A 15,739-nucleotide genomic window follows, 5' to 3' on the forward strand; every position below is an offset into this window, starting at 1 on the left:
CTAAAATAACAATGAAAACCTGTTTCATAAATTTTGGCGGATTGTGTTGCATATATTGACCACTGACCCTCTTGTCATTGTTTTAACTGGAAAAAAACGACACAAAAAGATGGTGACGTCATGTATGACGTCGTTTTGTATGTGACAGACAAAGCGTTACGAAGGTACACTTAAAACTTATTACAGTTTTCATATTTTCTTTACTAAATAATTCTTTGTGTGAAAATCTCTTAATTTAGCTGTTGTTATCAAGTACGTTTAGGGTAGATCTGTATCTAAGTAAAACGAAAAATTATTAAACAGCATAAAAAATTTATGACGTTATGAGGCATTGGACATCATTATATATTTGCATGACCAGCTTTGACGGACAAAGACTTTTTGCCAATGGCATATTTCATGCTTGGTTTGCCGATATAAACTGGAAGCTTGTTTATTTACAAACTTAATTAGTCCTAGAGCTTGACAGATAAATATCAATTGCAGAGAACTTTTTCTAGAGATCCACAAAGTGTTTTAATGCGATAAGCGTTATTTTGACCTTGTGCCAGGAAAGACAAGAATCTAATCAATAATTCAGAATGAAAGCTATCCGCTGTTGTAGAAAATCTACTATAAAAAGAAACATTGGTGGAGTTTATTTGCCTACAGCTAAATTTACATTTTAACTGTAGCTTCTTCTTCATTCTCATCAGTATTTAGGCCAAAAATTTTATACAAGTGAAATGGGCGGCAACAACTTGTGGAATTAATTCTGCCATACTATCGTAGATTTTTATCAACTGAGCATCGCTTGACAATGGCCAGGGTGCAGAGAAATGCGACTGACTCGGAGAAATCGTTGTCGACTTATGATGAAGAAACAGAAGATGAAAAATCAAAAGATAAAAATGTACAAGTCATATGTGAACACAATGAAGAAAAGTCCTTAGATGAAACTTTTACAACTGGTCAACACAGGAATCTAAATAATACAACTGAGAATACGTCAGATATTGGGAGTATTGTAAACAAGACAATTGAAAGTGTCAATGATAAAGAGACAGACTTGTATGGAGAGGTTGCTAAAGAAAAGAGTTTGAGTGATGAAGTAGGACCGACAAAGAACGTAGGGGCGATTGCTTTATCTCTTATGGTCAAAGGTGACACACTAAATGATCCATTAGAAGTCGCAGCTGAAGAAGATGTTGACATTTTGGAAGCATCTCAAAAGAAAGAAAAGGAGATGCAAAAAGAAAAGTTTGATTTATGTAAGTGAATTTACATAGCAATAATAATAATAATTATCATAACAAAATAAAATAATGATATCATATCAATCCGCTCTTTTCAGGCTGTAGGCCTATACATGTATTTGAATAATAAATTTCAAAAGTTTGTGTATGAGTTATAATGAAAGTTTGAGTTACGTTATAAAAGAATATTTGTTTTAAAGATGCATGTTGGTCGTGAATATTACCGCCTCCGTGGTCGAGGCGTTAGAGTCGATGACTTCTAATCCAGTTACCTCTCTGGCGTGGGCTCGATCCCCGGGAGATTCTTTGGTAGTTTAGCACGGATGAAGGTATTCTAGTACTGGTGTAACTCTCCAGGAACGATGGTTAGGAAAGTACCCGCCTATATGACTGAAATACTGTTGGGAAAAGGCGTAAAATGAAACAAACAGTTAATAATAATAAGCAGACGTATTTTGTGTTACACTTAAATACAGCGATATAAACAAAATTAAATATTTTATCAATTAAAATGATTATAGTGTCTGATAAAAGAAGAGGGCCAAGATAAATCATATATTATTGTGACTTAATCCACATAGTAAGCAAAATATTTTTCTAAAGATTCAATACTTTTTGGATAATTTAGGATGTTTATTTCAATGAATGTTTATTAGTTTGACTATTGAATATATTAAAAGTTTTAGGTAAACAGTGTGCATTCTTTGTGTAATGTACGGAAGTACATTATATCATGTTTACAGCTATGGCTGAAAAGGAACCTTTACTTACTAGCGGCAGACATTCCGGTAGACGTTCTGCTTTTCGAGATTTACACGACGAGGATAGTGACGTAAATGTCGTCTATTCGCGTCCCGGAAGTGCCATTGATGCGAATATAAACGTCACCTACCACGACAGCAGCAGTGATTACCATGACTACAGCACGCGCATTGATGGAGGACGAGCCAATGAGAATGGTCCTTGTCTGGATGGTTCTATTATTTTGTACAAAAGAAGATGGTATATCCTGATGATCCTTAGTTTATGCGTTACTCTTCAAAATGCAGTGTGGGGTACATGGGGTCCCATTGCCGAATCTGCTAAGGTATGTAAAGCTTTCTTTAACTTTAATTAGAGCTAAATAATATTGAAGAGCACGGGCCTCTTGTAACGTTTCCTTACGCTATTTTTCCTAAAGAATGTATTTGAGTGTATATATCTTATTTTAAATAGTACTTCTAAACTTCATAGATAGTGACAAAGTTCTGTCAATCAAATAAATCATGAGGAAATCACTATTATATCATACCATGGACATTCCCAATATCATGATAATGAAGTAATAATTTCTTAGTCGCAAGTTTCTTATGTCACGTTCTAATCATGACGGTAGGTATAGGTTATAGTTATATACAGGGTTTTAGTATAAATAAAGTTTTATCACAGTGTTGTGATTGTTTGATTGTTTTTGGGTTTTACGTCACACCGACACAGTATAGGTCATTCGGCGACGTTGCATCTTTACTGGTGGAGGAAGACCTCAGGTGCGAAGGAAGCATTACAATGTATTTCAGGCACGAACGGGCACCTGAGTAGAACCGCCGACGTTCCGTAAGCTAGCTGGATAGCTTCCTCACATGAAAGAATCCAAAGTCCTTGTTGGGATTCGAACCCACAGCGGTGAGGGGCAAGTGGTACAGTGTTGTGAGTTTGATTTTAAAAGCACTATTGAATCGTTATATATACAAATATAAACAAATAATTACGTATCTCATATGTGTCATATCGATTTTCATTGATTATAATTATATGAGGAAAAATGCATATTATGTGCCCATAGGTTGTTCAATAGATGCATATTCCTCCTTATTGTTGCTAACAAAGGTGGTACACGTAATATCAAAAAGACGCTGGTTTCTTGAATTGCTACATGCTATTACGGATGTGGATAGTTTTACTTAATCATTTAACATTACATACACGCGTTATCTTTATTATGATTGTATTATTTTGTTTCAGATTAGTTGAATAAGCGATTAATACAGGTTCATGGTCACATACATAAAGGTCATTCAGTTCATACAATTTCATTTATTTTAGTTTGTGTACGGTTGGGACACAACAATGGTGTTTATTATAATAAATTGTGGCAACATTGGTGTCCTGCTACCAGCACTGTTTACAGGTCACGTGATCAGCAGTAAAGGTATACCCTTTCCTAGAAACATAGAAAAATAACTTGTATTTTTAGAATATTGTAAATATAGATCGAACACTTACCCCATCTCATGGCTAGTAGAGTTTTGTTCATGCCTGTAAAATGTTTATAGTAACTTTTATTTTGTTAATAATTAATCCGACTGACCTGTGAAAAAAATAGCAGTAAATCACCTTTGTTGATCTATTAATTTCCCCCAATAAATATTAAAGTGTCTATTGATAATTATGATTTTGCTGTTGCATTTTGGTTGTCTAATCGTTTTATACAGGTTTACGAGTATCAATGATCTCGTGCAGCTTCTTGTTGGCTCTTGGTGCGGGACTTAGGACAATTAGTAAACATAAAACTGTGGGAACAATGTAAGATTTCTTTTTTTCACACGTCCAACATTTCATACGCCCAGATTTCGATCATTTTAAATTTACATTATACATGTGCTTGTAATGAAGCTTAAGAAAGACTTTTTTTATCTTATTTTAAATTCGATCTCTACTAAAGTCAACCACGTTCTGTTACTTAATAATAAATCGGATCATCAAGTAAATTTTCTTCTGGTTACAGACTTATCGGAGCAGGCCAGTTTTGCAATGGCCTTGCCGGAAGTATTACTCAGGTTATTCCGGCTGCGTTGTCCGAGGCCTGGTTTCCTGTTCATGAAAGAGCTACAGCGACCGCTATAGGGGTCATCTCTAACTCATTGGGAAGCATAGTTTCATTCATGCTTGGTAATATTAGTTTCTATAGATTAATTCTATATTCCATTAGCAAACGTTGAATATTTGTTCATGGTCTGTTTCTGCGTTCGTGCGTTTTTTGTGGGTTTTTTTTATTGTTGATTTATCAATCTCGGGTGATGATGTTTCTTTGCTTATTTGAAGTATTTGCACAGTACCAGTGCTCTTTCGGTTTTACAAAGGGAAAATGTGCACCTCTGCTGGGTTATATGAAATCGAATTCGGTCATAGTTTTATATCGGTGTTTTGATTGACAAATACCATGAAGTTATTAATAAAGAAACTTTGAATCAAACTAAAAGAGATTTTATTTTTTGTTTATATATATTTTTGGTGTGAAAAGTTTTAACACTTAGTCATTCAGTCTAACAATTTTACCTTTGATTATTTTTAATTTCGTATATATCTTTGCTTCTAATACCAATTTTTATATACAAGGCATGTATTGTATTATTACTATTATTGTATATTCCAGGTCCAAATCTAGTCAATGAACCAAATAGGTATGTTTCTTGTCCTTGTCCTTGGGTTTACATAACCATGATGTTTCCTCTGAAATTATATGAGTCTTCTTTTATTCCATTACAAAATATAACGAGGCCAAAATTTGAAACTTATTCAGTATATTAAATCATCTTTAAATGGGATGTGAACAGTTTTAAAAATGACATAATATTTATTTTCAGTGACAACACAATAACATCAAATGCAAGTTTTCTTTACACGGATATTTCTAATACAACCAATGGAAATGATACTCGTTCTCAAGGTAACTATGACACAGAAAATACTATTACGCCCTCATTGTTCTTTATCTGTTTGAAAACATTCATTTTTGAATATTATAATGTATAAAAATTATAGTATGGTTTTATGGTGCCTTTAAAGAATAATGATACTTCTCCGTTTTGTATAGAATGTATTTGTGTTTCTAAAGACTAAGAGAAATACAAAAATAGACCAGTATTTTTCTTAAACTTAGTGTAAAAAACAGCGAATTAAGGTTTGTGGAAAAAACACTCGGTTTGGGTGAAAAACGAAGTCTAAACATTCTTATTTATTTACCAAACATTTATGTTCAAAGTATAAATATCATTTAAATACATGTATCTTCAACAGAGTTACTCTACGGTTTTAGATATTTACTTATATAAAATATATAAAATTATGAGGTGTGCTGAGGCACTCGTGTTCTTTTTGTAATTTTTATAATTTGCGTTTTTCTATCTATTTATTTACTTTTAAACTCTTATTTTTTATTGTCATGGTTCATCTGAATTTAGGTTTTGCTATTTTTAACAGAAACAGAAACGATTTCACGCCAAATTTGGATATTAACTATGATTGGTAAGTAGTAATTATAGAAAAAATATATAGTAATTACATGTATATAAAAAATTATAGAATAACTTCCATTTTATAATACACAGAGAATGTTCTTTACAAACCATTTCATTATGCTGATCAATAGATATTCCTGGACATACAGCACAACCTGTGCAAAGCATGTATCTTTGGAACAGAAAGATTTTGGTTTTTGCTTGAGAAGTGTTGCTCTTATTTAGTTTAATTCATTATGCTGTTTTATTGTTTGTTGTTTTTAACAGATAATTGCTCTACACCGGGTCGTAAATTTTGCCCTGTACGTATTTTTTAAAAATAGCAAACTAGTTACTATAATTTTGGTAGCAGTATTTTTTACATAAAAACTTAAAATTGTCTTTCAGAGTTTTGTGCGGGAGGTTTTCTGTTCATTTTAACTATTGCGTATTTCCCGGCACAGCCCCCATCACCACCAAGCCGGTCAGCTCGGGAAAAGAGAATCAACTTTACTCAGGGATTATGTTCTGTGATCAGGTATAAACGTTTGCAACTTGTAAATTAAATTTAATATTTAATATAATCTATTTATTATTTTGAATTAATATAGTAAAACTTTATGTAAATACCGAGCACGGTTTAGATTGTACGTTTGGGATATGAATGCTTTTAATTTAAAATTCCATTTTAGAAGATTCACAAATCTGGCATATTTCAATTAATACGCATATACTGTTATCTAAATTAAAAGTGTTGAAACAAGCCTTTAACTTCTATTATATGGTTTTGCTTTTCTTGGCATTACTTTAGTTTTTGATATTTTAACCAATTAAATTCGTCGACAAAGACTTCATTTGCTCCGCTTTTATCAATAAAATAAGCTTTCAAAGTTAGGTAAAGAGATGAGGCGCATTGTGGTATATATTTACAGACAGCCATTGATACTTCTTGCAGCCATGTCATGTGCAGTGCCGTGGGCTGTGTATGGAAACTGGATGGCTCTCCTTAATGTAAATTTGCATGAAATAGGTATATCACAGGTAAATTTACATTAAAAAGGGATATATAATACTGTTATTTTACATAAAATAAGCAAATCATAGACAAATATACATAAAAACTGATACATGACGACAATATTAATTTACATGAAATAGGCTACATTTGTTCTTCATTCAGATAAATGTTTTTTAAATTTTAACTTAATAACGTATTAGTTCAGTTAACATGGCATTGACATCCCTATGTTAATGTAAATTTACAAAATAAAATTTTCATTTTCAGAGTCAGTCGGGACTGTTTGGGTTTTATGCATCAATAGCCGGGATCATTGGTGGCATTGCAATAGGAAGGTAATAATCGCAGTCTGTAACATGTATATTGCAATTTTTCTTTCATTTAAGATACAATAATTTCAACTATATAGTATATCTAAATTCTAAGTTTTTAAAAACGTCATTATTTACGTAGATTTGTGCTTAAATCGAATTATAAAAGTAACTGGATATAATGTTCGTTTGATCAACTTGTTAATAAACTATAGGTGATATCAATTTCATTTTTTTATCTTCAGAATTGCCGACCGTTTTCAGCGACGTCTTAAAAAATTTGTAATGCTGGTTTTCTTCCTGGCATTGATACTCATTATTTGGATAACATGCATGCGACTAAGCTACCTCCCTAAATCAATAGGTAACGTAAGTGATATCCGTATTTTTGTTTATAAATATTATACTCTCCTTTTTATCCTTAGTAGTGAAATACTGAGTATAATCTACATTGTATATGCATATCATTAACCGTAAGCCAGACTATTCCCCATGATCTCCAATCACATTTTGAGGATATAAGGATTGAAAAGTGTTTAACTAATTGTCAAAAGTATGTTTCATATACTATTTCAAAACAATAAAAATAGTTTTGCTTTCACCATTTCTGCACATGTCATTCATTTCTTCAAAAATGTTTGGTGTCACCATTTCTATCATCCATTACTTCAGAAATGACTTGTGTCAACATTTCTGTCTTCAATTATTTCCAAAATATTTGATTTCACCATTTCTGTCTTCCATTACTGAAATGTTTGGTGGCACCATTTCTGTCTTCCATTATTGAAATGTTTGGTGTCACCATTTCTGTCTTCAATTACTAAATGTTTGGTGTCATCGTTTCTGTCTTCCATTATTGAAATGTTTGGTGGCACCATTTCTGTCTACCATTATTGAAATGTTTGGTGGCATCATTTCTGTCTTCCATTATTGAAATGTTAGGCGTCACCATTTCTGTCTTCAATAACTAAATGTTTGGTGTCACCGTTTCTGTCTTCCATTATTGAAATGTTTGGTGGCACCATTTCTGTCTTCCATTTTTGAAATGTTTGGTGGCACCGTTTCTGTCTTTCCATTATTGAAATTTTTGGTGGCACCATTTCTGTCTTCCATTATTGGAAATGTTTGGTGGCACCATTTTCTGTCTTCCATTATTGAAATGTTTGGTGTCACCGTTTCTGTTTTCAATTACTTCAGAAATGTTAGGTGTCGCCATTCTGCCTTCCATTACTAAATGTTTGGTGTCATTGTTTCTGTCTTCCATTATTGAAATGTTTTGTGACACCATTTCTGTCTTCCATTACTAAATGTTTGGTGTCACCGTTTCTGTTTTCTATTATTTAGAAATGTTTTGTGTCACCGTTTCTGTCTTCCATTATTGAAATGTTTGGTGGCACCATTTCTGTCTTCCATTATTGAAATGTTGGTGTCACCGTTTCTGTCTTCCATTTATTGAAATGTTTGGTGGCACCATTTTCTGTCTTCAATTACTTCAGAAATGTTAGGTGTCGCCATTTCTGTCTTCCATTATTTGAAATGTTTGGTGTCACCGTTTCTGTCTTCCATTATTTCCAAAATGTTTAGGTGTCACCATTTCTGTCTTCCATTACTTGAAATGTTTGGTGTCACCATTTCTGTCTTCAATTACTTTCGAAATGTTTGGTGTCACCATTTCTGTCTTCCATTTCTCTAAATGTTTTGGTGTCGCCGTTTCGGTCCTCCATTACTTTAGAAATGTTTGGTGTCACCATTTCTATCATCTATTACTTCAGAAATGTTTGGTGTCACCATTTCTGTCTTCCATTATTTCAGAAATGTTTGGTGTCACCATTTCTGTCTTCCATTATTTCAGAAATGTTTGGTGTCACCATTTCTGTCTTCCATTACTTCAGAAATGTTTGGTGTCACCATTTCTGTCTTCCATTACTTCAGAAATGTTTGGTGTCACCATTTCTGTCTTCCATTACTTCAGAAATGTTTGGTGTCACCATTTCTGTCTTCCATTACTTTTGAAACGTTTGGTGTCACCATTTCTGTCTTCCTTTTCTTCAGAAATGTTAAGTGTCACCTTTTATGTCTTCCATTACTGAAATGGTTAGTGTCACCATTTCTGTCTTCCATGACTTCCAAAATGTTTGGTGTCACCATTTCTGTCTTCAATTACTAAATGTTTGGTGTCATCGTTTCTGTCTTCCATTATTGAAATGTTTGGTGGCACCATTTCTGTCTACCATTATTGAAATGTTTGGTGGCATCATTTCTGTCTTCCATTATTGAAATGTTAGGCGTCACCATTTCTGTCTTCAATAACTAAATGTTTGGTGTCACCGTTTCTGTCTTCCATTATTGAAATGTTTGGTGGCACCATTTCTGTCTTCCATTTTTGAAATGTTTGGTGGCACCGTTTCTGTCTTCCATTATTGAAATTTTTGGTGGCACCATTTCTGTCTTCCATTATTGAAATGTTTGGTGGCACCATTTCTGTCTTCCATTATTGAAATGTTTGGTGTCACCGTTTCTGTTTTCAATTACTTCAGAAATGTTAGGTGTCGCCATTCTGCCTTCCATTACTAAATGTTTGGTGTCATTGTTTCTGTCTTCCATTATTGAAATGTTTTGTGACACCATTTCTGTCTTCCATTACTAAATGTTTGGTGTCACCGTTTCTGTTTTCTATTATTAAAATGTTTTGTGTCACCGTTTCTGTCTTCCATTATTGAAATGTTTGGTGGCACCATTTCTGTCTTCCATTATTGAAATGTTTGGTGTCACCGTTTCTGTCTTCCATTATTGAAATGTTTGGTGGCACCATTTCTGTCTTCAATTACTTCAGAAATGTTAGGTGTCGCCATTCTGTCTTCCATTATTGAAATGTTTGGTGTCACCGTTTCTGTCTTCCATTATTTCCAAAATGTTAGGTGTCACCATTTCTGTCTTCCATTACTGAAATGTTTGGTGTCACCATTTCTGTCTTCAATTACTTTCGAAATGTTTGGTGTCACCATTTCTGTCTTCCATTTCTAAATGTTTGGTGTCGCCGTTTCGGTCCTCCATTACTTTAGAAATGTTTGGTGTCACCATTTCTATCATCTATTACTTCAGAAATGTTTGGTGTCACCACTTTTGTCTTCGATTATTTCAGAAATGTTTGGTGTCACCATTTCTGTCTTCAATTACTTCCGAAATGTTTGGTGTCACCATTTCTGTCTTCCATTACTGAAATGTATGGTGTCACCATTTCTGTATTCCATTACTTCCGACATGTTTGGTGTCACCATTTCTGTCTTCAATTTCTTCAGAAATGTTTGGTGTCACCATTTCTGTCTTCCATTACTTTTGAAACGTTTGGTGTCACCATTTCTGTCTTCCTTTTCTTCAGAAATGTTAAGTGTCACCTTTTATGTCTTCCATTACTGAAATGGTTAGTGTCACCATTTCTGTCTTCCATGACTTCCAAAATGTTTGGTGTCACCATTTCTGTCTTCAATTACTTTAGAAATGTTTGGTGTCACCATTCCTGTATTCCATTATCTCAGAAATGTTTGGTGTCACCATTTCTGCCTTCAATTACTTTAGAAATGTTTGGTGTCACCATTTCAATCTTCCATTACTTTAGAAATGTTTGTTGTCACCATTTCTGTCTTCCATTATCTCAGAAATGTTTGGTGTCACCATTCCTGTCTTCCGTTACTTTAGAAATGTTTGTTGTCACCATATCTGTCTTCCATTATTTCAGAAATGTTTGGTGTCATCATTTCAATCATCCACTTTAAGCTTTTTTGTTATCTGTTCTTAATCAATCAAATGTTACACTAGTATCATTTTATCCCCCATTTATTTAATTACAGTAATGTTTGGAGTATCGATATCAGCACTGGGTGTCATTGATGAACGCGGCACTACCATTGTGTTATGAGATGGCGTGTGAATGTGGATATCCCATACATGAAGGAATAATTGGTACTTTTATAAGCCTGGAAATAAACGCTGCAGCTGTGATATTTTTACTTATTAAATTTATTCCAAATATAGGTACGCATAATTTAACTGCATGTACATTTATATACATAATAAAGATATAACGGGGAAAGAAAGATACATCCACGTCGCCTTCCCCTTTTTCCTGGTTGATACAGGCACGTATTTGGTTTCCTCAAGGCACATTATGCCTCAGAAACAAAAGTTTTTTTTTTTTGTTGTTTTTTTTTTTTTTTTTTTTAATCCTGCAGCCAGGGCAAAAATGAGTTTTATAATATTTAAAGAACGGTTTTAGGGCACGTTACATGATTTTTTTCTCCTCATGAAAGTAGCACTGAATATGGAATTATTTGTCTTAAACTACAGTACTGTTTTGACTTCCATACAAAATACTATAAATCTCTAAAATAGTACTAATTGCAAAAAGAAAAGAGAAAAAAGTTAGGAAATTATAACATGGCACACACAAAACCGAAATAGGAATCAAAGTATTTCTGGGGCATAATGGGCCTTAAATGTTTTCATTTCATTTTCCAAACGAAGATAAAAGTTTTGCTTAAAATTGATCTGGAAATGTTGCTTTTACTTTAAGAAAGTAGGAATTTGTGTAACAGTATGTAAAAGTTTGATATTCATAATGGAATTTGATATTTTGAATTAATAAACTTTCCCATTGACGAATTCGCTTGATATAAATGAAGCAATCCTTTCCTTTCCTTGATTTCACTAATTAATTCAGGTGTGATCTGGATGAACTGGACGTTTGTTGGTGTATTGGGTACCAGCACATTTTGCCTGGCTTTCTTGAGAGAGAAATACCACAGAACAGATGTAGATATTGTAATAACTGTCGAGCCACCAGATAACAACAAATAAAGTAACGGGCAGATAAAGGAATTAGACAGATAAAGAGGGGGCAACAAGAAGATCAGCTTCTAAGTTAACATTAGACTCACGGGAATGAGAATGTTTCATAAACTCATGAAATGACGCCATCAACACCAAAAATGCATTCCACTTTGAAAGATAATGACGTAATAAGTATGTAGTTTTGTAAGGAAGGGCGTCGCGAACCTTTTCACTGTTATATAGCATTTTATATAAGGAAATGAAGACTAAACTTGTGGTAGCAAATGATCTCATATATAAACAAAGGGGCCTTACATTCCATTTTCACACTGTTGACATCTTTCACACTATCACTTGAACCGGAAGAAGTGTCATCTTGGCATCATTTTGCAAATCATCTATCTATGGACCCATGAATATATTGCGTGTCATTGCAAGGACATTACACGTGTATACATGTATTAATTTAGCAATGTTATGATTATATTCGGCATACGTCAATACTATTGTGAAACCTATTCTACTGGAAATGAAGTCGATGTACATGCTAAAATTGTGTGTATTTCCCCTGGTTTGAATTTGTAATAGTCTATTGAAATTTTCAGGGATTGCAAGGTTTGCCTTTCTTGCTGTGATTTGTGCCAAAGACTAATCACTTCCGGTAGGGTTAATTGTACATGTATATTATTCATACAGAGTTCTGTGAACGCTGCGTTGTTTCTATTTCCTATTTTATCATATAAGCCTAAGTTTAAAATCTAGCAATAATTAGTGCTTAAAACATTTCGTTCATTGCAATATTATGTCATTCATCATTTATTGTCAACTGGGTTATAAATAGATACTATTTTTGTTGTCAAATATCATATAATATTTTATATTATTTATTGCTGGTTATTTATTTATCCATTCATCGAATTGAGGGTGCCATATATTTAAAACTTTTGTATATTAAAAATATTGTGAATGTTTTTTGTTGATATTGTTGGTGTGTTGTATCCATATGCTTGTAAAGATGCATGTTCAACTAAAACAAGTCAGAACATAGAGTTAAATTATTTTTGAAGAAATTCATGGGCTTATAGTAATAACTGTTATTCAATATTTTAATAATAACCGCTCTTATGCAGTGTCAGACACAAATAATAATAAACATTTAAGGCACATTATGTTTATTTTTCAGCAATCAAGTTGAGCTAGACTATATTAGGCTATAACGGTGATTGACCAAATCACTGGTAGAGGACATGAATAAAAAAAACTACCTAGAAAATACAAAAGACTGTCTCACTGCTTTTATTGCGAACGATATGTACAAAAATTCCTTTAGTCATGTGAGGTTGAAAACGTTATGTTTTTCTGACTTACTTTTACACTTGAACTGGCATAATGTTACTTTGAAAAATACTCACCGCCAATTGAACCTAAGCGATAAAGCTGTAACTGGCAAAATATACAACAAAATTTCAAGTAGATCTACTGTACAATTTTTTATATATAAATATTTATTGAATTTTACCAAAAATGTCTAATAATTACTTTCCGCGCACCATGAATGAATAAAACATTTCCTTTTTAGTAGGCACGCCCGTTTAACTCACAACGAGTGAAAAATGTCCATCGGTAAAAATGTTGTGAGCAACTTCCGTTCCTCGTTGTGAGCACCCATCTATGACGTGTGACACGATAAACAAGGTGAGTTTTTCATAATTTTTGAAGATTACAGACATTTATGTAAAAATATTGGAATGCAGTTAGCTAGCGATGTGTTTTCCGAGTATGCACATGTAAAGATATTGCATGTTGGTGGACAATTTGATGGAAATATCGTGCGACGCAGTCACTCGGGGTAGCTGGAAAACTGGAGACAACTTCTCTTTGGACCTAATTTAAACATTGAAAACGTCGATCTGGTGACGTTTTTGGCATTCTAACCTAAAACAGATGCCACAAGTCTTCAGCGTAAATTATTATCTAAAAGTCTTCATAGAAACGAAGATATACCCTTTTTTGCTTTAATCCTCGTTGTGAGCACCATAACCTCGTTGTGAGCAAGACAAGCGCAGTGCGCATATGGTTTTAATATGTAATTCAGATGGTGAAAATATAATTTTCAATCTACCAAAGCAATTAAAACGTTTTTGCACAGCAGCATTTCTTTGCAAGACGTACGTTGTGCATACTCCAAAGGAGGCATATTAGTTTTGAACTGTCCGTCTGTCAGTCCGTCAATCCGTCCGAAAACTTTAACATTGGCCATAACTTCCTTATAAGTAAACGGATTTGATTCATATTCGAACACAACATCCCTTAGCACAAGACCTTCCTACTGACCTGTATTTTTTTTACCTTGACCCCCTGAATGGCCTTTACCTTGACGCTCAAATTGTCCAAAAACATTTAAGATTGGCCATAATGTCCTGGCATAATGTTTAGGCACAACACCTCTTTGGACAAGGCCTTCCAACTATCCTATATTCTTTTTGACCTTGACCCTGAATGACCTTCACCTTGAAGGTCAAATTTGTCCAAAAACTTAAAAATTGGTCAAAACTTCCTTATTAGTAAACGGATTATACTCATATTTTGACACAACAACCCTTTAGGCAAGACCTTCAAACTGGTTTGTATTTTTTTACCTTGTACCCTGAATGACCTTCTAGAACATCCAAAAACTTTAACATTGGCCATAACTTCTTTATTAGTAAGTGGAATTAATTCATATTTGGACACAATGCCCCTTTGGACAAGACCTTCCACCTTGAACTTGAATGACCTTCACATTGAAGATCTAATTGCCCAAAAACAAATAATCTATCTGGTCCATAAATCAAAGGACAAAGCACCACTTCGGGGGCATGGTCAACTTACCGTGACAGTTCTTGTTTTTACATACCTTGGTCAGTCTTCAGATTGTGAAATTGTTGAAATATTCATAAACGCCCCGTGATGTTCAATCGTGCCACACTAGAGTATACGAAATAAAATACCCGATTTACCTCCACTGATTAGTTCTTCTGTTAATCTGATGACTTGTGAATATGAAGAATAATTTTTCAAAAAAAACAAAAAAACAAAGAAGAACGATTGCAAAGAAAAACTATTGTACAAAAACGTTTTGATTGCTTTTTGTAGATTGAAAATTGTATTACATATTAAAACCAAACAAGCACTGCGCTTGTCTTGCTCACAACGAGGTTATGGTGCTCACAACGAGGATTAAAGCAAAAAAGGGTATATCTTCGTTTCTATGAAGACTTTCAGATAATAATTTACGCTGAAGACTTGTGGGCATCTGTTTTAGGTACGAATGCACAAAACGTCACCAGAATCGACTTTTTCAATGTTAAATTAGGTCCAAAGAGAAGTTGTCTCTAGTTTTCCAGCTACCCCGAGTGACTGCGTCGCACGGTATTTCCATGAAATTGTCCACCAACAGGCAATATCTTTACACGTGCATACTCGGAAAACACATCGCTAGCTAACTGCATTCCGATATTTTTACATTAATGTCTGTAATCTTCAAAAATTATGAAAAACTCACCTTGTTTATCGCGTTACACGTCACAGATGGGTGCTCACAACGAGGAACGGAAGTTGCTCACAACATTTTTACCGATGGACATTTTTCACTCGTTGTGAGTTAAACGGGCGTGGTAGGTGTACTGAAAATTTAACAAATCTTTGTATATATAAGGATAGATCTACTGACAAATATATTGTACCATAACACACCGTTATATTTAAGAACACCCATTGCATCAAAAGCTTACAGAAAGTTCATGGAAATATGCGCGTGTTTTCACTCCTAAGGTGTTCGACTTAGTCATATTCGTCAGAAATATTTGCATTCCAAGAACAGTAAGTCTATATGGTGTGTTACTTATTACTTCCCTTTACTAGTAGTTTTTGGATAATTTTTAATACATATTTTCAAATATGTAACAAAATATTTAAATTTGCAGACGAAATCTAACGTAAGTAAATTAGTTCTATTGTAAGATACGAAATAACTGCATTTTTTCATATCTAAAACTTTGCTAATTTTATTTATATTCGTGATTTATAAACACTATTCTGTGCAAAATGAGT

General features: G+C 33.6%; 1 protein-coding gene across 8 annotated transcripts; it reads left to right on the forward strand.

Moving 5' to 3' along the window:
- The first annotated feature begins 83 nt into the window (after positions 1-83).
- On the forward strand, positions 84-12,776 carry LOC132751045 (solute carrier family 49 member 4 homolog). 8 transcript variants are annotated; one of them, XM_060741141.1, is made up of 15 exons: positions 84-164; positions 696-1,250; positions 1,979-2,322; positions 3,318-3,423; positions 3,707-3,797; positions 4,000-4,163; positions 4,648-4,675; positions 4,859-4,941; positions 5,475-5,519; positions 5,900-6,029; positions 6,424-6,532; positions 6,777-6,844; positions 7,066-7,184; positions 10,669-10,852; positions 11,538-12,774. In XM_060741141.1, the coding sequence occupies exons 2-14, from the start codon at positions 800-802 to the stop codon at positions 10,734-10,736; spliced, it is 1,806 nt and encodes a 601-aa protein (XP_060597124.1). In that variant the 5' UTR covers positions 84-164; positions 696-799; the 3' UTR covers positions 10,737-10,852; positions 11,538-12,774. The 8 variants fall into 8 exon arrangements, with proteins under 8 accessions (XP_060597124.1, XP_060597130.1, XP_060597129.1 ...); XM_060741142.1 differs by lacking the exon at positions 84-164 and having other exon boundaries at positions 197-1,250; positions 5,481-5,519; positions 11,538-12,776; XM_060741140.1 differs by lacking the exon at positions 84-164 and having other exon boundaries at positions 197-1,250.
- Positions 12,777-15,739: the final 2,963 nt, after the last annotated feature.

The sequence above is a fragment of the Ruditapes philippinarum genome, unplaced genomic scaffold, assembly GCF_026571515.1.
Source record: "Ruditapes philippinarum isolate M1 unplaced genomic scaffold, ASM2657151v2 ctg1375_1_1_1_1, whole genome shotgun sequence".
In the NCBI taxonomy this organism is placed as follows: domain Eukaryota; kingdom Metazoa; phylum Mollusca; class Bivalvia; order Venerida; family Veneridae; genus Ruditapes; species Ruditapes philippinarum.

What these genes read in the sequence shown, in the direction of transcription:
- LOC132751045 (XM_060741141.1), top strand. Translation starts at nt 800, where the DNA reads ATGGCCAGGGTGCAGAGAAATGCGACTGACTCGGAGAAATCGTTGTCG. An exon ending in TCACGTGATCAGCAGTAAAG is followed by an intron (nt 3,424 to 3,706) that starts GTATACCCTTTC and finishes CGTTTTATACAG; the next exon opens with GTTTACGAGTATCAATGATC. An exon ending in CATAAAACTGTGGGAACAAT is followed by an intron (nt 3,798 to 3,999) that starts GTAAGATTTCTT and finishes TTCTGGTTACAG; the next exon opens with ACTTATCGGAGCAGGCCAGT.